This window comes from Sturnira hondurensis, unplaced genomic scaffold (genome assembly GCF_014824575.4).
Source record: "Sturnira hondurensis isolate 20B ecotype Veracruz unplaced genomic scaffold, ASM1482457v3 Scaffold0009664, whole genome shotgun sequence".
Classification (NCBI taxonomy): Eukaryota; Metazoa; Chordata; class Mammalia; order Chiroptera; family Phyllostomidae; genus Sturnira; species Sturnira hondurensis.
The window spans coordinates 1,628,764-1,654,716 of NW_028082295.1; the positions used below are offsets into that span (position 1 = coordinate 1,628,764).

Here is a 25,953-nt window from a genome sequence, read left to right on the forward strand (position 1 = left end):
AATCTTGAGTTGTTTCAGGATTCTTAGGATATATTTTCAGATATAGGGTCTCTGGGTCAAAGGCAGTTTCATTTTTAGTTTTTTGAGGAAACTCCATACTGATTTCCACAGTGGCTGCCCAGTCTACATTCCCACAATAGTGCATAAGGGTGCCCTTTTCTCTACATCATAGACAACACTTGTTTTTTTGATTTATTGATGATAGCTATTCTGGCAGGTATGATGTGATATGTCACTGTGGTTTTCATTTACAGTCCTCTGATAATGAATGATAATGAACACTGTTTCATATGTCTAATGTCCATCTGTATATTCTTTGGAGAGTGTCTATTTAGGTCCCTTGCCCACGTTTTAATTGGATTGTTTGTCTTCCTGGTGTTGAGCTATGTAAGTTCTTTATATGTTTTGGAAATTAAAAGGTTACCAGATATATCATTAGCAAGTATGTTCTCCCATACAGTTGGCACCCTTTTCATTTTGATGATGGTTTCTTTGGCTTTACAGAGGTTTTTAGTTTGATATAGTCCCATTTGTTTATTTTTCCTTTATTTCCCTTGCCCTAGAAGATATATTGGCAAAAATGTTGCTATGTGAGATATCTGAAATTCTACTGCCTACGTTTTCTTCTAGGATTTTTATGGTTTTGATACTTGCACTTAAATCTTTTATCCATTTTGAGTTTATTCTGGTTGTGGTGTAAGATGGTGGTCTAGTTTTATTTTTTTGCATGTACCTGTCCAATTTTCCCAACACAATTTATTGAAGAGATGGTTTTTATTCCATTGTGTGCTCTTGCCTCCTTCGTTAAGTACTATTTGACTGTAAAGGCATGGGTTTTTATTTCTTGGCTTTCTGTTCTGTTCTATTGATCTATATGCCTGTTACTATGCCAGGAACAGGCTGTTTTGATTACGGTGGACTTACAGTGTAGTTTGATACCAGGTATTGTGATATCTCCAATTATGTTCTTTGTTCTCAAGGTTGCTGAAGCTATTTGGGGTCTTCTTTTGGTTCCATAAAAATTTTTGGAATATCTGTTCTAGGTCTGTGAAACATACCATTGGTATATTAATAGGAATTGTGTTGAATTTATAGATTGTTTTGGGTAGTATAGGTATTTCAGTGGTGTTAATTCCTCTAGTTCATGAACACAGTATATGCTTCCACTTGTTTGTATTTCCTAAATTTTTTTCTTCAGTGTCTTATAGTTTTCTGAGTACAGGTCTTTTATCTCTTAGGTTAAATTTATCCCTAGGTACCTTATTTTCTTGTTGTTGCAATTGTAAATGCAATTGTTTTCTTAGTTTCTCTTGTCCTTTTTCTTAAATGTCTTCCATGAATCAGCCTTGGAATTTTTTTAGTCATTTGCTTTTTCCCCCTGCAGGAGCCAAAAATGCAGCCCTAGAGAATGTGAGTGGTTCAAGTCCTCAGGCAGTGGCTCTCAACTGCAATGGGCAGTGCGTGACAGTCACAGGCTTTGAAATAATTGACTGCCCCAGACCACCCTTTTCAAGGCCTAGTTGGTATGGGAGTGGCCCTGGGTATCAGTCAGTGTTTGTTAAAAGCTTCTCATGTGCAGCCATAGTGGAGAATCACTGGGTTAATTCTTTTCAAAGTCTCATCAACATCAGAATTATTTAGGGGGTTTTCTTGTTAAACACTTACCATTTGGCCCCTCCACTAGTTTCTGAGGGGGAGCTCAGAGTCTGTGTTTTTAACAAGCTCCTTGGAGGTGCTGCTGCTCTTGGTCTGAGCACAGCTCTTGAGAAGTGCTGCCTATGGCCACCCAACCCTCCCTGAGCTGCACTGTTTTGTGGCCCTGCCTTTGCTGCCCTGACTCATCCCTTCCCCATGTGGAGGCATGTGTTTTGCCCTCTACACCACTCTGCCCTGTGCTGAGCTCTGGGCTATCCCTGCCAGGATGTCAAAAAAAGTGTTTTCATCTATTCTTCTCAACCCAAAGGAGATTGGAATGCTTCAAAATATGTTCTATTTGAAGAAGAAAAAGACCCCCAAATGGGGAACTACATACATAGAAGTGGGCACATTTGAAGGTGGTTCATTCAGGTGTGAATTCTGGGTTGGTTTGTCCTTGAGAGGTGTGCTTGTGGGTAAGCTCTTTCTATCTCTGGGACTTGATGAGTCCCTTGAGGGGTCAGAATGTCTCCAGATGTCAAAGCAACAGAGAAGTGGGGAAAAAAGAAAAGAGATGTGGTAAATAAAAGATGTAGTTAACACAGGGTGGTTTGCAGAGCAATAGGGAGTAGATGGCTCTGAGCTGGGGAGTATTCACTCAGGTCCAGTATAAAGTCTCTTAAAATCAATGTCTAGTCCGTAAAGTCTGCAGTGATGTGTCCCTGCTCCTGTCCTCTAAGCTCAGTCAGACTCTACAGCTCATGGTCTGAGGTACTTGCAGCAGTGTGCATCACTGCTATCCATGGACCTGAGCAGGCAAAGGCAGTAGCTTTTGTGGGGTGATGTGGGAAGCACATGGACTTCATTTCACATGAAGACTGATGTGCCAGCCTGTTGGGGAGGCTCCACCCACAGCCCCCCCGCCCCTTTCCCAGCCACCATGGTTGAGAATCAGTCTACCAAGACATGATCTGCTTAGGGAGGAAAGGTGGCAGATCTCTCAAAGGGGAAGGGCCAAGAGCCTTTTCCTCAGTGGGCTTTTATTGGGTTTTGCTCAGGAATACAGGTAAAGCTCATTAATCATTGCCAGGCAATAAGGATCAAACAATAGATAACAGAGAACTCTGAGGGTCTATTTTGAGTCAGTGTCAGATAGCTAAAGAGCTATAAAACTTTGAGGAACAAACTCACTTCTTGCTTGGATCCTTATTTAATTGAGAGCATTCTAAACAAATCCGGTTTCACAGGATTTTGCATATTCTAAACAAAGCAGGTTTCACAGGATTTTACATATTCTTTCTTAGGCCTGATTGCCCTAGGGAACCTGCCCTTTCCAGCACAGGGCGGTACCTACCACCAACATTGTTTCAGTCTTAAGGCATTGTCTCAGGCTTAAGTCAGCCAGGAGTAGTAAGGCAGCCAGAAGAACTGCCTGGCCACTAGAAGACATTATGGGAGATGGGGATATATTAGTGTGGGAGGTGGTAGGGATGTGGATAAGGGTGGCTAGAAAGGCTGTTTGACCTAAGACTCAATCACAGAGGGCTATGGATGGTGACTTTGAAGTTTTATCTCTGAGTTTTGCACAGTCATTGAGGTTGGGACAAATTTTGAAGCGCTTATTTAGAAATTAAACATTTACAATACAACCTGATGCCTGTTACTCCATTTTGACATAGATCTTTAATGTCCTGAGAGTGTGCTTTGAATTTTTTCCCGTTTTTTTGTGGTGGCTGGGGTCTCTCTCCTTACCTGCTGAAGCCCTGCCAAGTGCTAGCTGGAAATAGTAATTGCTGTGTAAGTAGCACTGAGAGACTGGCATGGCTCTGGGGGAGTGCACGTAAAGTGTAGCAGTGTAGCACTTCATTAAGAAAAAACCTCCAAAACCCAGCACACACACACACACACACACACACACAGATCCTGGGTTAGAGACCACCTTTTTTATTTTTTCCAAACCACCATTCCTATGAGTCTAAATTTAATTTAAGAATTCAGCTACTTATGTTTTTTATTTCTAACAGGAGCCAGGAGATTCCAGTAGAATCCTGACAAGAATAGCTGGTGGGTGGTGGCCTCCTGTAAAGACAAACCCTGCAGATCTCAGCTCCATGTGTCCATCTGGAGCTCTGTGTTGGCACGGGGAGAGACGCACGGCGTCAGCCATCATAGGTGGCAGCAGCTCTCAACTCTGATGTATGGTAAAGACATTGTCCCTTAGATGGACTTGATTGTGTGCATGAAGTCATCATGATGTAGTCTATTCTCTTTCAGTTTGGATCAGATTGGAAAGAGGCTGGAACTGTTGGTAAGCAAGTCCTTCTGCCTGCCTTTGATGGGTGGACATGTGAGTTGGAGCTACACAGCAGAATAATAGAATGAATAATATGAGAGAGATCACAGCTCTATCAGGAGAAATATTTCCCTTTTCCAATTCCCTGAACAGGAAGTAACAGGAATTTTTTTTTCAATTCTCCCACAGATCACAGAGTGAAAGCCTGTCATTGCCTGTGGAGTTTGGCGTCTAGGGTTTTTCTCACCCTAAACCAGGTCCCCAGCACTGGCAGATCCCAGACCCAGGAGGTAATAGGACAAGGCTGAGAGAAGCAGGACCCCTCAGGGAGCATTCATGAACGTCTTACTTAAGGACAGTGGTCCTTAAATAAGATTAGGTGGGGCCTGCCTGTGCCTCTTGAGACCCAGGTGGAGGGAAGGCTTGCGTGTAGTTAGAGAAGCGGGGACCCAAAGAGCTCTGGGGCATTCAGTCCTGGATCCAGTCCAGGTGCCCTGGGGAGGGGAAGTAAGCGTAAAATGGGACCAGCTTCCAGCTCTCCACCCTTCCTCACTCTAGGTCCTCAGGAGTTTGGAGGGAGAGAGTGACTAGGGTTGTTAGTATCATGGTTGCCCTGGAATTTTCACCCCTTCCCAGTGTCTCTCACTGAAAACCAGGGTGAAAAGAAGGAAGCAAAAGGAAAAGCTGGAAAGAAAAAGCCTTTTCATAAAAGACATTGGAGTTTGTCTGAATTAACTCGCAAAACAAAATCTCTCCTGTGGCTCTCAGAAGTTCTATGCATACTCTTTCTATATATTCTAGACAGCCTTAGCCCTTAGGTGTGAAGGGAATTGTGTTTCAATCCATAGTTATATAGCACCATTTTCTATGCTTCCATTTATGATCACAAAGCACAAACTGTGAGAACTGGAAGGAATGGTGGAGCTTGTGAGGGGCTGAATACTGGTCTCTTAAACATGGCCGCATCATAATCTCTGGCACCGATGATTGTGTTACTCTATATGGCAAAAGGGATTTTACAGATATGGTTAAATTAAGGATGTCGGGTATAATCATGAGGGTCCTCATAAGAGTGTCAGGGAAAAGAAGACCACATGATGATGGAAGAGAGGGATAAAAAGTGATGTGCTGGGGATAGCCCAGGGATGATGACAACTTCTAGAAGCTAGAAGGGGAAAGAAAACAATTTCCTCCTGGAGCCTCACAAGGAATGAGCATGATTAACACCTTGATTTTAGCCCACTGAGACTTGTGTCAGACCTCTGACCCCTAGAACTGGAAGAGAATTAATTGGTGGTGTTTGAAGCCACAATATGTGGTAATTGGTTACAGCAGCTCTAGGATCTAATAGAGATCTCATTCACCTCAGCCTTCTCTTTTTACAGTTGAGGAAACTGAAGCCACTGCAGTCAGTATTTCCATTTTGACTTTGTTAATTTTTATATTATTTCTGTAGGGGAACATTTTGTCTTCTGCCTCTAGGACACAGACTTTTTTCTGTTATTGTCTAGATGAGTATAGCAGGCCTTAAAATTTTCAGTTTTATGGGATCTGACTGCCAAATTGGCCTTATGAATTTAATGACCATGTTACTGCATGCAGACCCAGAGAAAGGTCCTGGGACTGAAAATCCACCTTCTAAGGGGAGAGCAGGGAAAAACTGAGGAAAAGAGGTTGGCCACTCCTGCTAGTAATTAATTGAGTGTACCAATAGCGACTTAATCTATGGAGTGCATCTTGGGTGGTTTCAAGAAGAAATGGATCCCTATGCAGCTTGGCAGGTGCCAAAGAGTTATCTAGGACAGAAAGGGCAAAGTGATGGGTACTAGGATGTGAATGCCGCCGGGTACGAGAAATTACATTCTTGACCGGCCTAGACAACCAGGAGCAAGCATGTAGTGGGAAGTGGGGCATGCGTTGATCTAAGTCAGAATGAATATCAGTTATGATTAGACAGTCTCTTAGGGAGGTTTGCAGCAAGCAACCTTTGTTCTGGTCCAGAGCCATCTCACAGGTCAGACAGCTGTCCTGTCATGGAACGGTGTCTCCTCCACACTGTATTTTCTTGAATTAAATTTAAGGACTCTGATCTATTAAAAATTAGTGAATTTATGGGGATAATATAACAGAGGCTGTCTCAAAAAAAGCAGGGACAAATAGTCCCCATTACAGTACATGACAGAGAGGCCAGCACATGCTCTCCTCCTCTCCTGCCCTTCTCACATTCTCCAATCCTTTGGCCTCCACATCACAGGAAGGAAAAGGATTGGAATCTTGCCAAAAGGGTTTTCAGAGGATACTGCTGATTTTTGAACCAGAATAGACTCTGGAAAGGCTTTCTGGGTCTAAAAAGTGAAGACTCACTACTTCAATCCTTGCAATAAACATCCTGAGTGACTTTCACCTAAAACCTCAAGGGATTTTGAAATACTTTGGGACATTCTGTGCCTGGTCTATTTCCCATCAGTTGGTGGAGAAATGGAGCCAAATGTAGATGAGATAGTGAGATCAGGACAGTGTAGGCTATGGATGGAAATGAAGGGATGTAGAAAAGGCAGCCATAATTCCCTGAGTGTGACCGCAGACTGGGGACTTTCGGCTGACTATTGGGTCTGAGGTGTGAGTTCTTGAAAGGCCTTGTTAAACAATTCTTGTGACTCTGTGATGGAGTTTTCCTATAGCAAGACATGAGGTTATATAAATTCCTCTTTATGGATCACAAGACTAGCAGTTATACTTCAGCATGGCCAAATGCAGATTACATGATTTCACTTCCTCTCTTTGGTTATCTTAAGCTGTGGGCTGCCCTTGTGCTATTTAGTTGGGAATAGAATCCCAACCAAGGCAGGTCAGCTAGGATTGGGATGCTTGATGTCTGTGACCATAGAGAGTGTAGAGAAAGCTCAATTATTTTTGTGCTCTCTATCCTGGGATGATGATATCTGGTGAGATTTTCCTGATGGGGTGAATTTATACCTTTGAAACTTACTTGGCTTGACCCTAAATTTATAGCTCACTCTTTAATCTTACCATGATATAATTATGGAACAAATATAAATATTCCCTCTGTCTTTGGAAAAAACAAACATAGATACAGTGTAACTTTTACTCCTTGCTCCACTAACTTCATTTTGGGGGTATTCGAAGTTTAACCTTCCTTCAATCCCATCCCACTCGATTAAAGACTAAAAGTCCCTTTCTCTCTAATAGGGCCTCAGTTGGTCAAAGTACACACCACTTTAAAACCACCTCTCAGCTCAAATGAGAAGTACATAAGTCTTAGTGTCACCAACAAACAAACACACACAAAAAAGGGAACTCACGCAGAGTTTCCTCAGTCACTTCCCCATCTGAGTGATCTTGCGTCCAGCTCTATATAGCCTGGGGTGCTCCCTTGTCAAGAGGGAAAAGGTGTGTCCACCGGCACCCAGTCACAGAGTGACACAGCCTGATTAGGAAATCCCTGGAGGATGAGAATATATATCCCTACCCTGAGCTTCCACTGAGGTAAAAGTCAGGCCTGACAGCCTTCCCTAGGCAGGAAGCAACGAGGTGAGAAATGCAGAGCTGCAGGTAAGAGGCTTCTGAAAGAGGAAAGGAGGGTGAGGGGAGATAGAGAGACCAGCGAGAAGCATTCCAGAGCTCCATTTCTGGATGGAGCCTCATGCAGTTCTCCTGATGTCTCTGGATTTCAGGTGTCTCCTCTGGGTGACCATCCTCATCTCTGTGACCTTCTTCACCCATATGAAAACAACCTTGGCTTTTTAGGTCTTCAGATTCTCTGTCATCAAAGGGACTAGATCAGATGGTTTCTGAGGACATTCAGTGAGTCAAAATTACAGGCAAAAGTGCTGTGGAATTCCATGAGAGGAAACAAATTGTTGTGTACAGGTCCTTACCCCTTGGGAAGTTGTGCTTGTGAGACTTACACTGAACTCATATTTTCTTCTTTAGGAGGATCATGGGATTTTCTAGTGGGGCATGTTTTCTTTTTCAAAGTAAATATAATTTTCTGACACTGGTTTTCTAACACTGGCTCCTGGGGCCGGCTGGGTACCAGCACTCATGCTTGTCTCAGAAGAGTCACAAGTAGTCTGGTGGAAAAGTGTGAGCCCTGGGGCTAAAGAGTCTGGGTTCAAGTTGTGACTTTGCCTCTTACTACCTGTGTGAGGTCATGTATGTGTTCATAATGTAACTGTCTTTAGAATATTCTGTAGTCTAATGACTATGAAGTGCCATTTGAGTACATGTTGTTCACCCAGGGGCCAGCAGCTTACCAGTAATCACCGGCCAGGAAGAGGTATGTTTACCTTGCATATTCTCATGAAATAACAATAAACTGGGCATGATTCTTTAAAAAAATATATTTGTATTTCAATTATAATGAAACAAATTACACAATTTATTTTACCTTCTCAGGGCCTCAGTTTCTCCATCCATTCACTGTGATCTTAATGAGGGGGAGGACCACCAGGGTGGTGGGAAAAGTACATGAATCTGAATCCAAAAAAGTGCTTAGAATTGTACTTGGCACAAGGTGGGTGCTGCCTAAGTGCCTGCTCTCACTATTAGACATCCTTCCTCTTGAATCCCACACCCCTTTGGAAGTTTTTCATCTTCTTAGAACCCTAGCCCCATCAGGAGTCTCGTACCTCCAAGTCCCAGCTCTACCAATCATCTCTGAATTTCCTCTTCTGTAAGCTGAGGCAATTGCAGGGCTTGAACTTCCCAGTCTGTCCCAGCAGCTCATGTCTGTGGTGCTATGCTGCTGACCTCCTCTCTGCAGTCCATCCCACCCCCCACCAAGCGCACTCTCTCCCTGGCCTATGTCTCTGAACTCTACCTTCCAAAGAGAACAGTGTATCCCTTTCCACCAATACAGGCTGCATGATTTCACTTCCCAGTATAGTATAAAAGAACGCCTCTTCCTTCAAATCTCATCACAGTCTTATCCATTTTAATTTGTATTTTTCATTTTTTAGCCTCTTTGATTATCCCAAACGGTAAGAAGGAAGTCTCTGCCCATTTTTTCTCAGTTGGCCTGGGAGCTTCTTTCATACCCTGACAGCAGGCCTTCCCTTCAACATCCCTGCTCCTACTCCAATCTCCAAAGTCCAGTTGTTTGACAACAAACAGCTGGGTGATCCAGAAGTTTCATAGACTCCTCCCCGCTCCTCCCCCAGAAGAGGTGAGTTGGCCTCTTGTGACAAAGCAACTGAATAGATTTGCATTTTTTAATGTTATCATCACTTGCTCTCTCTATAGGGGCACTTGATCATGACCTGCTCTTTTGATGGGACATCTGGGGACACTTGATCATGGCAGGGCCTTTGGTCAGTAGTTCTCAAACCTGAACTTACAACATCACCTAAGGGCTTGTTTGAACACAGTTCTGGGCCCTGTCAGAATTTCTGATTCAGTAGCGGGGTATGTGTGTATGTGCATGGCAAGGATTTGTATTTTTAATAAGTTCCAAGGTGGTGTTGAACTTATTAAAGTCTGGGAACCACACTTTGAGAACCTCTTCCTTAGTAGGTAAGATGAGGAGGTTTCATGTCTAGTGGCAAACTACAAGTTATTTCAGAACAGGAGCCTTGGAGGCCATTTTTAAAAAGAATTCGCAGAGACCTTCTACTGTATTTGACATGAATGCTAGGAGTAGGGAGATGTTAAATCAGATTATTCTGTTTAACAGATGGAGAAGCAAGCACAACAGGAACAAATGAGTCCATCAGTGTCTGACACTTGGCCTTAGTCTCCTATCAGTTTTGTTCTCTGCCCACAAAGGAGTGTTGCTTTAAAGAAAGAGAGGGCAGTAAAAATGTAAAATGAGTATGGAAGTTTCTGTGGCCAGCCGATGGGCCAAACCCAGTGTGGCCACAAGAAAAATAGTGATGATTTTTTTTATTCTATAGCACCTCAGAGTCCCTGCTCCAGTGGTTCTCAGTCCTGACTCAACATTAGAATCACCTGAGGAGCTTTAAAAATTCCCTATACCCGGGACTGTTACCACAACTAACCAGTCAGGGGTGGGGATTCTACCATTCGCCACCTACCAGGCAAATCTTCAAACACGGAGTTCGGTGGAAAAGAAAGGACTCTTTTATCTAATGGCATGTTTCTGTCTAAAATATCTGGGTAACAAAGGTAAGGGAAAATACGAAGAATATGACATCAAAAATAGCTATTTAACTATTTGTCATTACAACTACTACATAGGTTCAAGAACTGAAAATAATACAAGAACAAAAATCTATTCTTAGTGCTGAAGATTATCACCAAGTTCTATGGGAATAATGGCAAGTTCCTGCCTCAAAGCTCATTCCCTCTCAGACACCCAAAGAAAATTCACCCTAACACCCTCTGCCAGCTCAGTTTAGGGCTGCACCAGGAACCTCTTCTTCCACCCAGAAATATCTATAGGTGGTTTAGCTGGTCTCCAGTCACTGTCCAGCTCCAGGCACCTTTCAGAGTCTGTGCCCCAAGGTCTCTGTGCACAGGCCTGCACTGGCCACTGCTGGCAGGCCTGCTGGTAACTGTTGAAGCCACCCTGCCCCCAACTAGGAGAGAGGAAAGAACCAACTGTCTACTTCTTGACATGTTTATTTCAAAAGTCCTCTCCCAGAATCCTATGCACACCAAAGGCCGGTGGGAGTGTCCAGCCTTCTAACTAATGAGGGCCAGTATTAGCTTGCATGCCTTTGCCCCCCTTCCAGCTGCCCTAGTTAGCAGTCTCCTAAGTGGGTAGAGTCTGTAGTCACGCATGTACAGCTCAAATCTTTTCCCCACTTCCAGGGGCGTGCTCCCTGTAACAGGACCAATCACATCAGGAACTTGGGGGTTGAAGCCCAAGGATCAGTTGCTTTTGAAGCTTCCCAGGCAAGTCTGATGTATAATCGAGGCTGAGTCCACAACCCTGTTCCATCTCTTAACTTCCTCCTTGCCCCACCCTTTATAAAGTAATCAATCATAGACTTATTTTCTCAAAACCTGTGTTCTGAATCTGTCATTGATGTGATGATTCTCATTGAATAACTAGGCATTTGACTCACCAGTAGTGTAATTAAGGGAGAAATATGAGAAACTGTATTAAACTTCATCCTCTGTTTCGTATTAAGTATAAATCATTTCCTAAACATGGGAGGCAAATGATTGTGACACTTGATTTTAAGGCAAATAGCCCAGTTTAAAACCTGGATACGACTTGCTATTTGACTTAGGAATATAACTTCATATTTCTGGATGCTAGTTTCATTCACTAGACGAAAGGGATGGATTAGAGAGCAGGGTTCTTTGTTATTTTTAAGAATCTGTAGGGAGTATTCATACCATCCAGATTTTTCATGAAATGTCAAGAGGAAATTTAAGAATACTTGGACTTAACTGGGGATTGCAAACCTGAGTGTATTCAGGATCTGAATAAGTCAAATCTGTGAGGCTGTCAGTGACAGGGCCTGTGGCCAACTGGACTATGCTTGTCCCTTGGAAAAACCAGGCAATGAAAAATAACACCAACACTTTGGCTGAATGATGTGTGTGTGTGTGTGTGTGTGTGTGTGTGTGTGTGTATAAATAAATTGAATTGGTCTGTGAGCCCCAGTTTGTTAGCTTTGACAACTTGTGCCAATATGAGTTTGTAACCCTAAATTGAAGGAATGAGTATCAAATCCTGGCCTCACCACTTCTATATGTGTTTCCTCAGAGGAGATAGTTAGCTTTTGTAATCCTCAATGCCTTAATCTCTAAAATGAAAGCAATAGTATGTAATTCATATATATTTGAAAAATTAAAACAATAATACATTTTCAAATTTTTCCTACTTCCTGATGGATGTTCAGTAAGCATTAACAGTATCATCATAATTGTCATCATTAGATTATGAGGTTCTGACAACAGAATTTCAGAAACCATTCTGAGAGGGCTGGGGTGAGCAGAGCACAAGCATTGAACATTGGCTCTCACTTCATGTGCCTACTTTGTTTAAGAATTATCCAATACTAATGACCAGTACATCTCAGATCCCCTGGGAATCTTGTTACTATGCAGATAATTCTGACTTCGTAGTCTGAGGTGGAACCTGAGACTTTGCATTTCTCCTAGGTGATGTCCTTGCTGCTGATCTGTGAACCACACTTTGAGTAGCAAAGTTTCAGAATATTTGTGGTGAGGTTTTTTTGTTTGGGAGCAAGAAAGAAGTTAGTGCAAGGTTTTGGATGGATCCTAAATTTCCTAGTGCTAATATTCACCTAGTGCTAATATTAAGAACCTTTTCTTAACTGTCTGAGGTAGGCAGAATTCTAAGGTGATCCCCACTGACTCATGGCTTTGTCTAAGCCCCGTCCCCTTGAATGGGGATGAGTTATATGAATATGATGGAATGTCATTCCCATGATTCATTTCTCTTATAGGGCAAAGGTGAAGGAATTTTGCAGATGTCATTTAGGTCCTTAATTGGTTGACTTGAAGTTAATCCAAAGGAAGACCATCCTGGAACAATGGTCTTCTGAAACAATCAGTGGGCTTTTTAAAGGAAGGTCTAGACATCAGAATCGAGAGGTCAAAGAAATGTGAAATCGCATCTGGAGTCTTTTATTGACCTAGAAAAAACAAACTGTCATGTTGTGTAGAGGGCCATGGGACAGGGAATGGTGGGTGGCCTCTAGTTGCTGAGAGTGGTCTTTGCTGGCAGCCAGCAAGAAAGTGGAGACCTCAGTTGTAGAATGACAAAACTTTTTTTTGTTGTTGTTTTTATCTTTATTTAACTTTTGTTCAAGTACAGTTTTCTTTCTTGTATTCCCAGCCCTGCACCGCCCCCCCCAGTGCTCCCCAACCCCCTCCCATCTCCGCCCCCCGTCTTAGTTATTGTCCATGTGTCCTTCATACTTATTCATGTGAGTCCATCCCCTTTTACTCTGTGCTTCCCTCCCCTCTACCCTCTGGTCCCTGTCAGCATGTTCTGTATTTCAGTGTCTTTGGTTACATTTTGCTTGCTTGTTTGTTTTGTTGTTTACATTCCTGTTAAAGGTGATATCATATGGTATTTGTCTTTCACTGCCTGGCTTATTTCGCTCAGCATAATGCTTTCCAGCTCCACCCATGATGTTGCAAAGGGTAGGAGCTCCTTCTTCCTTTCTGCAGCATAGAATTCCATTGTGTAAATGTACCATAGTTTTTTGATCCAGTCATCCACTGATGGGCATTTAGGTTGCTTCCAACTCTTGGCTATTGTAAATTGTGCTGCTATGAGCATCGGGGTGCATAGGTTCTTTTGGATTGGTGTTTCAGGGTTCTTAGGATATACTCCTAGCAGTGGAATTGCTGGGTCAAAAGGCACGTCCATTTTTAGTTTTCTTAGAAAATTCCATACTGCTTTCCATAGTGGTTGTACCAGTCTGCAATCCCACCAACAGTGGACCAGGGTCCCCTTTTCCCCACAACCTCTCCAGCACTTGTTGTTTGTTTATTTGTTTATGATAGCCATTCTGACTGGTGTAAAGTGGTATCTCATTGTGGTTTTAATTTGCATCTCTCTGATAGCTAGTGATATCGAGCATCTTTTCATGTGTCTCTGGATCCTCTGTATGTCCTCCTTGGAGAAATGTCTGTTCAAGTCCTCTGCCCATTTTTTAATTGGGTTGCTTGTCTTCTTTGAGTGGAGTCGAGTGAGTTCTTTGTATATTTTGGAGATTAAACCTTTGTCTGAGGTATCATTGGCAAATATGTTTTCCCAAACAGTTGTTTCTCTTTGTATCTTGATACTGTTTTCCTTAGCCATGCAGAAGCTTTTAATTTTGATGAGATCCCATTTGTGTATAGAATGACAAAACTTAATTCTACCAACACACTTGCACTTGGAACAGGACCATGACCTTTGATATCAGTCCGTGAGTCCTTGAGCAGAAACTCCAACCAAGCTGAGACCAGACACCTGACCCACAGTAATGTGAGCAAAAAAAAAAAAGGTTCTTTTAAAATAAATCACTGACTTTGTGGCAATTTGCTACATAGCAATAGAAAATGAACATGATATCCCAATTCTTTTCTTTGATGCTGTGCATGCCAGTCCCAGTTATACTGCAGTGATAACCTTAGACATCTCAGTAACTTAATACAACACCAGTTTATTTTGCTTGTACTATATATTGTCACTGGCCAGCTGTGTCAGATTGTGATGGCTCATCATAGCCTTTTGAGAGTATTTACAAAAGACAGTTTACAGACCATTCATTTGATTCTGATTATTTTGACACTAATTCTGTGATGGGAAATAGGTTTCTTCTGTTAAGCAGAAGAAACACCTTCTTCTGTTCAACAGAAGAAGAAACAGATATTCAGGAGTGAGGAAGTGGATCCATGGATAGTAGACCCCAGCCTTTTTATCAGGATGGCCTGACCATTCTCTGTGATTGCTATTGGCAAACAAGGGCTCAGGATTCGTGGTGACAGAAGAGAGAGTGTGGGGTAGGGCACCAGAAGAGAAATGGGAAGGCCTGGAAATGACCCACATCCTTCCCACTTACTTTCCATGCCTATCATGAATTATTTGGCCATGCTTAACTTTAAGGGAGCCAAGAAATGAACTCCTTTTTGTATCTCAAAATAGAAAGGTTCCAGATATTGGTGCACACGGTTCTCTCTACCACATAGTGTCGTCCAGTAGGTCAGTTGGAGTGGCAAGGTGAGCACCAGGATTTCCAGTGGCCCAGTGTCAGGGAGCTGTTCTTACCACCAGGGAACAAACTGGCTGGTATCAGAAAGTGGAGAGAAGCCACGAGGGACAAGTGAATGAATGCACCACTGACCCCAGCTCCAAGGTAGAGTAAAAGTTTTCTTGGTGGGACTTTTGGGGTCTCTGAAAAACCTGTAAGTCTGGGCTGTCTTCAGGCTAAAGACTGTTTTCTTGCAGCAAGAGATTTATCCATATAGCGCAGATAAAAACCAACTGGGGTTTTGATGTTTTGTGTGTGCTTGACTCTGTCTGATCTCATGGCCATGTTGGACACAGGGCTGAGGAAAGCTGCTGCCTTTTGTGACCCTTAGAGGTCAAGCCATTCCAGGTGTGCACATCTTCCAGAGAGTGAAGGTGGTCTAGCATAAAAAGAAAATGCCATCTGTTTTGATGATGTAACAACTTTGGACAGAAATATTTGTAAAATGTATGTAGCATAGTCAAAACATATACTCATTGCAAATCAATGCCATGAAAATGTACCTTTACTAACTCTTCTAATAAGAGTCTCATTTGTCTATCTCCTGAGACTCTTTTTCATCAGGAAAAAGGAATTAAACCTACCACCACATATTATCCCCATCTTGGTGGGCTCAAATCTGCCTCTCTTGGAATTGTTTGATTTCTTTGAGGTAGATTCTCTGTCTTTCAGAATTTCTCACTTTGCCATATTCTTCTAGCCAGGAAAGCATCCAAGCATAGGAGAAGCTGTGTTTCCAAAGTGTGAAAGGGATGGTGGCTAGTCCACATCTGTTGGCCTATGTGTCTTTGCTGGATTCCAGGGAGATATCCCTGGCCTGGCTGTCATGGGTGTCCTGTTGAAACTACTTTTGAGTTCCACATCTGGGAAAACTTATGGAGTGCTATTTCAGCTGAGTGAGAGCCAATGCTATGGCTGACATGGTCCCACTGTACCTCTCGCTGGCTCCACAGGTCCTCTGCATCCTGGCCATGTCATCATTTGTCCTCCAGCTTAGACTGGCCACCTGTGCAAGTGATACTCAAAATATTCACCTTCCAGCAGGATGCAAGCACCAACTAGTCAGAACAGTTGCTGCACCACTGTTGCTGGACCATGAAGATCTCCAGGGAGCACCTGGAAAGTTGGAGTAGCAGAGGGTAGAGAGCTCAGGACTTAAGTAATTGGTTATTCACTAATTAGTAAGCACATGTTTCTTCTACATTGGCCACAATGCTCCTCATGGACTGAGTATCCTGCAGTCTCCACTCCAGGTTATCTTGTCCTTCATCATGGTAGCCCTATATCAGCCCAGATCTCAGTTTACTTCCCATTCTCCATGGGAAGCACAGAGGAACATCTGGATGTTTTCTCCATTTATGAAGAGCTGAAGCTAGCAGGGAACTAACATTAGATCCCTCTGCCTAGCCACACTATGCCATTATTTTTATCCTTCCCTAATGTCCCCATTTGGCAATAGCTCCTTATTTTACTACAGTGGAATTCCCCGAGAGACGTAGTTTGAAAGCAAAGCAAAAGTGCCTCGGCTTTTAGCTTCCTCCTCTCTTCTACCTTTTCTCTGTTGGCATAGTTTTTGAACCGAGAAGAGGGAGTAGAATCTGTTTGCTTCCTCTTGTGGCTTCTCTCCTTTCATCCTGGAGACCCAGAGCCTTTCTATTACTTCCCCTTCCTACCAGGAAGAAAAGTCCCCTATGTCATATCCACTTCTCTCCTTTGTAAGGAAGCCCTTGCTCTGGTACTTTCTTGGGGTCAGAGTGGCAGAAGCATCAAAGATAGTAAGAAGGGTAATATGTTGGAAGGTAATTACAATATTCTCCTTATTGCATATGTTATACACTGTTTCATCCTAGAAAAAGAGGGTTCTGAACAAAAGTTAAGCTGTTCTTCATGATTCAGGGGACTCATTATGAACAAGGAGTGTTTTGTGCTGTGATATCCTGATATCCTCAGTAGAGCACAGTGAGGTGGAGAGAACTGTTTGTGTCTGCTCTTAAGGCCTCTTATTATTGTGCTCATTGGTTCTTGCACCTGTCTTAATAGTTTTTTTATCTCTCCTTTTATTGGACAATCAGCTGCCATTTATTTTTGTGTGTTTTCTTACACCAGCCCTCTCTCCATTTCTAATTTGCTACCTCAGATCTGCTTTTGATTAAGCATTTTTGGTTACCTATTGCTGCATAACAACTGCCCCAAAAGTTAGTAGCTTAAAACAAATATTTTATGCTAATTCATATTCTCTAGGTCATGAATTTGAGAAGGGTTCAGCTAGGTGATTCTTCTGCTTCATGAGGTTTGATTGAGTTCAAACAGTGGCTCTCAGCTGGAGAGTCTAAGGTGGCTTTAAGTAGCTGGCACCTTTGAGGGAATTCCTGTGAGGCTGTGAATAGGTGGGACTGTCAACCTGATCCTCTACATGTGGTATCCCTCACAATGTGGTCTCAGGAGATTTTACATGGTGGCTGGTTTCCCTCAGAGCAAAGCTCCCAAAGAAACCAGGTGGAAGCTGAATGGCTTTTTCTGACTTATCTTCTGAGTTCATCAAGATCACTCTGTTGTTAGATTTGAGTCACAATCTGGCCCACATTCAAGGGAGGTGACCTGATTTCAACTTTTGATAATAGGGTGGCACAGTCATATAATAGAAGCCACCTGGAATGAGAGATGTTGCTGTGGCATCTTTAGAAAATACAATGAGCTACTCTGAGAAACTACCCATGCTCACACAAATACAGAGAAAGAGGTTCTTTTTTTTAAAATAAAATATATTTTATTGATTATGCCATTACAGTTGTTCCATTCTCCCCCCTTCATTCCCCTCTCCCCTGCACACCCCCTCCCACCCACATTCTCTCCCTTTAGTTCTTGTCCATGTGTCATAAGTTCTTTAGCTTCTACATTTTCTCACACTACTCTTGCCCTCCCCCTGTCTACTGTCTCCCTACTGCCTACGCTACTTATTCTCTGTACCTTTTCCCCCTCTCTGCTCCTCCCACTCCCCTGTTAATAACCCTCCATGTGATCTCCATTTCTATGGTTCTGCGCCTGATCTAGCTGTCCTCTTAGTTTGCTTTTGTTTTATGTGTGGTTGTTAATAACTGTGAGTTTGTTGTCCTTTCACTGTTCATATTTTTATCTTCATTTTCTTAGATAAGTCCCTTTAACATTTCACATAATAAGGGCTTGGTGAGGATGAACTCCTTGAACTTGACCTTATCTGAGAAGCACTTTCTCTGCCCTTCCATTCTAAATAGAAGCTTTGCTGGATAGAGCAATCTTGGATATAGGTCCTTGCATTTCATGACTTGGAATACTTCTTTCCAGCCCCTTCTTGCCTGTAAGGTCTCTTTTGAGAAATCAGCTGAGTCTGATGGAAACTCCTTTGTAGGTGACTGTCTCCTTATCTCTTGCTGCTTCTAGAATTCTCTCCTTCATTTTAATCTTGAATAATGTAATTATGATGTGCCTTGGTATGTTCCTCTTTGAGTCCGCCTTCTTTGAGACTCTCTGAGCTTCCTGGACTTCCTGGAAGTCTATTTCCTTTGCCATATTGGGGAAATTTTTCTTTATTATTCATGCAAATGGCTTTTCACTTGTTGCTCTTCCTCTTCTCCTTCTGGTACCCCTATAATTCAGGTGTGGGAATGTTTAAAGATGTCCTGGAGGTTCCTAAGCCTCTTCTCATTTTTTTGAATTCTTGTTTCTTTATTCTTTTCTGTTGTTTCTTTCTTCCTTCTGGTCCACTCCATTGATTTGAGTCCCAGTTTCCTTCCCATCACTATTCGTTCCCTGTGCATTTCCCTTCATTTCACTTAGTGTAGCCTTCATTTGTTCATGTGGTTTCTGACCAAAACAACCAATTCTGTGAGCATCCTGATCACCAGTATTTTGAACTATGCATCAGATAGGTTGACTATCTCTTGGTCACTTAGAAGTATTGGCTCTGGGGCTTTGATTTGTTGTGTTTGAGCCATTTTTGGTCAGATTGTATCTGTTACATAGTGAGGGACTGAGCCTTAGGTGTTCACCAGTGCAGGGCAATCCAGTTGCTGGGTTGTGATGGTGTATGTGGGGGTGAGGTCAGAGAGGGAACAATGGTGCTTGTTCACTTTCTCTTGGATTTCAGTCCCCTCTGCTGCTTCCCACAAGCAAATTGGGCCCTTCTAGTGCTGGTTCTCAGGTGGGTGGGCTTGTATATGTTCTAGAACCCTGTGGGTCTCTCCAACAAACTCTCCTGTGAGGCTGGGAGTCTCTCCTGGCACCTTTTCAGTCGGTGCTTTTAGGCTTTATTTCCCGACACTGGGGCCCTGGGTTGCGCGGTCTGTCTTGATGCCCATTTTTGCCTAGTTTATCTGCTTGGGAAGGTGTGACTGAGGTCAGCCCTGCACCGCCTGTGTTCCCGGATCAGGCAGCCACTTCCTTTTCATGCTGCTATCCCCCTCTGCCATCCACTGACTCCACCCTTCTTACTGGTCTGGTTGACTGGTTGTCGGTCTTTCATACAGTTCAGTTTTGTCTCTGTTCTGGTTGTGTTTTTGTTTATAAATCTTTGTTGTCCTTAATTTTGGTTGTGGGAGGAGGCACAGTGTTTCCACCTATGCCTCCATTTTGGCTGGAAGTGAGAAAGAGGTTCTGAAAGAGAGCTTCCACCTTCTCCTGAGAGTAGAATACATATGCCTTTGTGCCATAATTCTTTTGGCTATTTTTCAACTGTTTAGATTCATGTTGTCGTTGTTTCTTTGGCCTGTGGTATAGTTTAAATGGGCAGGTTTTCTGGTTGATGGTGATTCAAATATTTGAGGTGTTTGCCATACTCAGATTATAAGAGACTGAAACCATCATTTGGTTTAAAGGGTGTGTATCCACTCATAACACCTCCTGTCCCATGTCAGCACAGAGTGTCAGTTACTAGGCAGTATTACCCAGTGAGTATCCCTATAAGCTGGAACTCCAATACTCAGGACAACTCAGAAGACTTGAGTCCTGGCTCTGCCATTTGCTCTCTTAGAGACTTAAGCAAATGAATGGACCCAATCTGGTGGTTATCTGGTTAAGCCTCCTGATTCAGTGCTTTTGAAATGGAAGCTGTGCCCAAGACTGAAGACTAAGTTCAAATTCAGACTGACTTAAAATCCTAAGGTTTTACACCTTGGAGGTGAAATATCTCTCAGCTGCCCAACCCTTGCATTTAGTGACTTAGAAACTGTGACCTAGATTTGGGTAAATGGCTTTCCCAAGATCACATAGCTAATTAACAGATTGAAGGCAGGATCCATCTTTAATCTCCTGTGTGCTTAAAGACTTCCACAATGATGTCAGTCTGAATGAAAACATCAGAATTCCATGTTAGGCTTTGGATATGTGTGTGTTTATGACTGTGAGTTTACATGTCAAACATCCTTCTATAATATGGATGTGCACATAGGCTTATTGATTCCATAGATAAAGTTGTACACCTTTACAATATAGTAACTGGTGTTAGCTAAGTTAATGACTATGATACCAGACTGTTCTTGGGCTATGTGAGGGACTATTAGCAGGAGTTGGAATACAGACAGTGGAAGCTCTGACTTCTCACTGAGGTTTTGGTAGCTGTGTGTTCTTTAGCAACTTGCTTACCTCTCTGAGTTTTGGGGAACTGCTTATGTAATAACACTGTTGAGAGCAACCACTTGTTGACTGCATTCTCTTTGCCAACTCTGTGTTGACCTCTTTATATACCACATGCCATCCAATTCCCCTGTGATGTATGTCAGTGATGTATGTCAGGCCACAGCTGTTTCACAGATTAGCAGACTGAGCCTCACAGAGGCAACAGAATCTTTCTACTGTCACCAAACCCTCCAACTGGCAAACAAGGAAGACAGGACTCTCCCTTTCCTCCTCTGTCAGACTCTACAGTTCATGTACTTTCCACAGTGCTCCCCTGTATAGACTCCCTGAGTCTCAGGACTACTGGAAGATGTAGTCTTCTGAGCTGCCCCCAAGGGTGGAATCTGTCCAATGAGTAGAGCTTAGGGGGAAACAAATTTGTATTTAGATATGACAGAGAAGTTTCTGATCATGAGTCTTTTTTAGGACTCAGAAGTGTCCATTGTAAGAAGAGTAGCTTGTCCAGCTACAGAGGCTGTTAGGTTTGAGAAGGCTCTTTGGCTGAGTTGCTAAGCTCAGTGGTTTCTGGAGCCCCAACCAGTTCCAGGTTCTGATGGTTCTATAGAGCAGAGAAAGAATATCAATTCAGAGAATTGTACAGGCTTAGGCTTGCATCAGACTTCGTCATTCCATTAGCTCTGTGGCCTTGGGTAAGTTACTTAATGTATCTGAGTCTGTTTCCATTGTTTCATGTTTATAATAGGGATGGTTTGCTCTGCCAGACATATGAGTTCTGACCTTTAGAGTTGTTCAGAGCAGTGATCCCTCTTACACAATTGTCAAGCTGGTAGAATTTGAAGCTTGGTGGATTTGTATTGTGGGTGTTGGGAACCTAATGGGTAGAGCTTCCATTTCATTCACTTTGAGAAGGATGGCAACTGTCCTAGGCTAGTGGCCTGATCTTGTCGGGGGTTTGCCTATGAGTGGGCCTGTAAAAAGGAGGAAAATAAGGAAGTGTCTTTGGTTTATGGCCTGGCCTGCTGGGGGCTCTGAATGACTCAGTCTTGATGGGAATGCAGTATATGAACAGAGGATTTAAATGAGTGGGAAGATGAGTTGTTTTCCTGAAGCTCTCAGTCAATGAATTATTTTTAGGGAAGAAGTTGGTCAAGTTCAAAACTTTTGATAGGGATGGTTTTAGAGGGATAAGATACTTGTTGGCAGAAAGTGAAATATAAAGAGAGTGTGTGTAGCCATTGATGGTGGCAAATCTTAACCAGTTCAATTTTTCTCCTTGAAATTCAGCCTAATGCTCCATTCTGCCAGGCTTCCAGTAAGCCATCTGTCTTCTGAGGCCCCACCAGAGTCAAGGACATTGAGATGCTGTTATCCTGACACAGCCATACAAACCAGAAAGAGTCCCACTGTGCTGATTTGAACTCCTTTAATTCTGGGGGTTGGTGGGTGGAGGAACTAGCTTCCATATTTTTTAGAGAACAAAATTAGTTTATGGAGAACCTATTAAGGGTTTTCTACTTTGAGCAAGGACAGTTTACAACAAAAGCTGCCTTTAACCTGGTCATATATTTCTCTGTAGCTCCTTTTCTACTGCCAAATTCCTACCATTCTGTATTTTCCAGAGACTTAGTTCAAAATACTTTTTATTTTCTTTTACTTTAGCATTTAAAGAATTTTTCCAAGCTTAATTTTTATGTAAAATATTTATTTTCCTCATGTGCTTTAGAAGGTTTATACCATATACCTGAAAGAACATTTTTGGGTTTTTAGGAATTGATTATACAAACTGGAGGTGACTAAGTAATATGCTTAAGGCTTGATAGCTATTTGACTTCATGAATATTCAGGCTGTTACCTTGTTTTTGGATGATGGTATGATCTGACTCAGAGTTTTTAGACTCAGTTGCCTGAGAGCTTTCAGAAGGAAGGTGAAGATAGAAATAAAGAGAAGTTTAATTTTCTGGGTGAATTTCCACCTCTATGACTCAGTGCAGTGTCATCAGTCCTTCCCACCTTACTATATTCTTTCTCCTTTTTTCAACTCTTCACACATTTGTGCCATTTTTTTAATGCCTGGCCCTGATGATTTTTAGTTCTAGTTCTGTTTTCTTACATTGGGGGTGGCAAAACATGGTTGTTTGCCCCACCCCCAAATAAGGATAGAATTGTAACTCAAATACTTGGAATGTGCTGCCCTTAAAATTTCCTTCTTCCAGTAGAAGGTCTACTCAGATTCAAGCAGAAATGTAGAATTTTCTGTAATTTAAAGACACATTTAAAGAAAGTAAGGCAGGAGAATAATGTTTGTTTGCTACAAACGTCTACAAACATTTTTTTCCCTCCGGGTCTGCCCAAAACTTAACTGTTTACCACACTGTGGCAATTTGGGTTCCAGCCTTTCTAGGAGGTTTTGATTAATGAAAACAATTACTATGATGTGTTTGTGGCTTCGAGTCTGAAGCCACTTCCTGGAAAGTTCATAGTAAAGCAGCTATTTTGCCAAAGTCCATAGAGAGAAATCAATCTTCTTGGCAGTGGGGATCCTGGGTGGGGGCTAGGGGGTGGGGTGTGACTGTTACTTAAGGAGGGCAATATTAGGGTTCTCCTTAATTTAAAGGACTCTAAGTAGAGGGTCCTGTATTTGTTTTATTGAAATAGGGTCCTTGTTGAAACATCTCTACTTCTAACCCTGACTAGACATGTGATTTTGAGAAGAGGGTTGACCTCCAACTTATTTGCATCACTTGGAAAAGAAAGTGATGGCACTAGATGTCTCTAAGATTCTTCCAGCTCTGCAGCTCTGTGAAGCTTCAGCTGGCAACTGCCCCTGAAAGAATGCTGCCTGACTTCCTGGTGTAAAAATAATTTAAAACATGCTCACAAAGCTTCACATAATGCAAGTCTAAGCCTGAACCTGATTTGGGGGCCAGGGAGCTGCTTTCATCTAAGGGGAGGCTGCACAGTGCCTCTTGCCTTTGAGTTTAAGTGACTTTTCAAGGTCAGTCATCAGAAACTGTTGAACATCAGAAACAGGACCAGTTAGAACATAATACCTGACCGTACCCGGCAGGGCTTACTACCCCAGGGTCCTGTTCATAAACTCTGCAAAATTAACATACTGAGGTAGGTATGGCTGTGCATGACAGAAAACCCAAACATAAAAGAAGGCAATCTGGGATGGGGGCGGGCAGCTCCATAAAGCCATGCTCCTTGCCTGTGGCTCAAGGTGGTGACTGTAATCCAGCCCTCACATTCATATGGAACCATCAGGAAGGAAGACTAATGAAGACTTTTAAGTAGACTTCCAAGGAGGATATTACATTTCCACTTACATTTCACTGACCCAAATTTTGTCATGTTGCCACTCCTACTTGCAAGGGAGGGGTGAAAATACAGTCTTTGTGTAGGATAGTGATTTATCTAGTTAAGAACCTGGTAACTCTATTATTGGGGAAACAGGGAGGACAGATATTGGAGGAAGAAACTAGCAGCATCTGTCAAAGGAACTAGATTTTTGAAGAGCAGGGGCTGTGGAATTACCAATCCTGGATTTAAACTTCAGCCCCTGCTTACTAGCTATAAGATATTGGCCAAGATACTTAAGCTCTTTAATCTCTTCTGTTACATCACCTGTAAAATGGGCATGATATTCACATAATAGGGGTAAAATAGAAGAACAAATGCTCGGAGTTTAGCACAATAGCTGTCACTATTACACTAGTCCCTGCATAAGAATCTTTGACTTCTTTCATTTACTTAGATATGCAGTATTAGTTATACCTGGTGTATGTAACTCCTACTTCTTTCATATCCTTACCAGAGAACTAGTAAGTCTGGCTGAGACCAATACAACTGGGGACAAATCATCTTGGTCACTACTGATATGACCTTTTTCTAAGTGGCCTGATGAACCAGAGGGTAGTATTAAAGGTAAAGTTACAGAAACATTTGTGTATCAGAAACATGTGAAGGATAGGACTATGTAGGAGTAGGAAGAGCTTAGGGGAGAGAGTCCTGGAGCAGATATCCAGCTAAGGGGACAATCTCACTGCCTACCTGTGACTCTGAGTCACTAGAGTGGGGATTTAGACTGCAACTCTGAGCCTGCCTTCTGATGGTCCTGACTGATGAGGGAGGGTTCCTAGAGTGCAAGTTTAACAGCCCTGTCCTGGCCAATTAAGAACCATTTGGGTTTACTATGAGACATTCAGAATGATAATTTGTTCCAGGAACAGAGAATAAGTCAAATTCCTTCAAGGAAATGGGGGAGGGGTGGTGGTAGGGCTTTTTGTTGTTGGTTTTTGTTGTTGGTACTCCCTTGTACTTTCTGGGACTAGGATTTGTGTGGGCCACGGAGGCTGTAAACAACATCGGGGCTCTGTCTTCATGGCTGTCCCCACCCATGGGGAGCCAGACGAGAAATAGGTATGGCAGATGCCATGACTTCTCCCATTTCTTTTTCCTCTTGGAGCAGCTTTTCAGCTCTTCCAACTAGAGGTGGGGACATTTCTCCATCCCACTGATAGCATGTTTGGCCCTGTGACTTGTTTTGACCAGTGGAATGTAGGCAGACAAGAGCAAGCTAGTTCTTAGCAAGGCTGTGAGTGGTTTTGCTCACATTGATTTCATTTTCCCATGACATGAGAAGACCATTGCCCAGAAAGACAGTGATCCAAGGAGGATGAGAGGCACATGGAGCTGACTTGGATGCCATCTGAAGCTTGGAGCCAAGCCTAACCCAGCCTAAACGAGTGCAGCCAACTTCCAGCTGACCCATAGACTTGAGAGCAAGAATAAATGATTGTTATTTTAAGCCAATCAGTTTTGGGGTTGTTTGTTAGCAGTACTGTTGTACCAATGGTTATCTGATACAACAGGCAATTGCAATATAGTGTGGGAGGGCCTACAGGGAGAAACAGGTATCTGAACATCTTGGGGACATTCGTGTGGAGGAGGAATGCTTCATAGACTTGTGTACATCATTCACTTTTGGACCTCATGTTGCTTTTCCCCTGTGATGCCCTACAGCAGAGAGCAGTACAGACTCCCCAAGTGTTTGTCAGAATTGTATGTAAAATAAGACTTCATCCATAAGGATTAATTTATAAAGACTATAGGAAAACTTCTCTGACAAGTAAAATGAGGGCCTTTTGACTTATAGTGATTCATTCACTCATTCAGTCATTCAAAAAGTAGGAGGATGAATAAAATGAAGTAGGATTCCTCTGCACATAGAGCTTACCTTCTAGAGAGAGGAGTCATGGTTGATCACGAATACCATAGAGAGCAATAGAGCAAGAAAGGAGGATGTGGAGTGTTGGGGTGGAAGGGTGGTTCCATTTTAGACAGGAAGACTAGGAAGACCTCACCAAGAGTGACGTTTGAGCAGAGAGACCTGAAAGAGAAGAGGACTCAAATAGTGGCCTTAGTTGAGGAGAGGGTCTCAGGCTGAGGGACAGGGAGTACTAAGGAACACTTCAAGAGAGACAGACACTTAGTGTATGGAATCTCCAGGCCAAGGCTGTTTGTAAGTACTCTGTGGATTTCATGTTAGGTGTGTTCAGTGACTATAGCTGTAGAGGAGCAAATCCCCAAATTGTGAGTTTTCTTATTTAAAAATCTAGGCAAAAAGGTTACTATTATTAAGTGAAGCTTCCAGAATCCACCCCTGGCAACATCTTCAAGGGGTTCTCGCTCTAGATGTTTGTG

General features: G+C 42.6%; 1 protein-coding gene across 5 annotated transcripts in view; it reads left to right on the forward strand.

Annotated features, from left to right (window-relative positions):
- The first annotated feature begins 7,336 nt into the window (after positions 1–7,336).
- IL1R2 (interleukin 1 receptor type 2) overlaps positions 7,337–25,953 on the forward strand; it is a 38,117-nt gene continuing 19,500 nt past the window's right edge. Inside the window, exons 1-2 of one of the 5 annotated variants that reach the window (XM_037057329.1) lie at positions 7,337–7,501; positions 7,883–7,926. In XM_037057329.1, the coding sequence (XP_036913224.1) occupies positions 7,910–7,926 (17 nt within the window). In that variant the 5' untranslated portion in view covers positions 7,337–7,501; positions 7,883–7,909. Of the gene's footprint in view, positions 7,502–7,882; positions 7,927–8,357; positions 9,117–9,184; positions 9,262–24,020; positions 24,175–25,953 lie in introns of those variants that run through there. The other 4 variants (XM_037057331.1, XM_037057330.1, XM_037057332.1 and 1 more) reach the window with 4 other exon arrangements.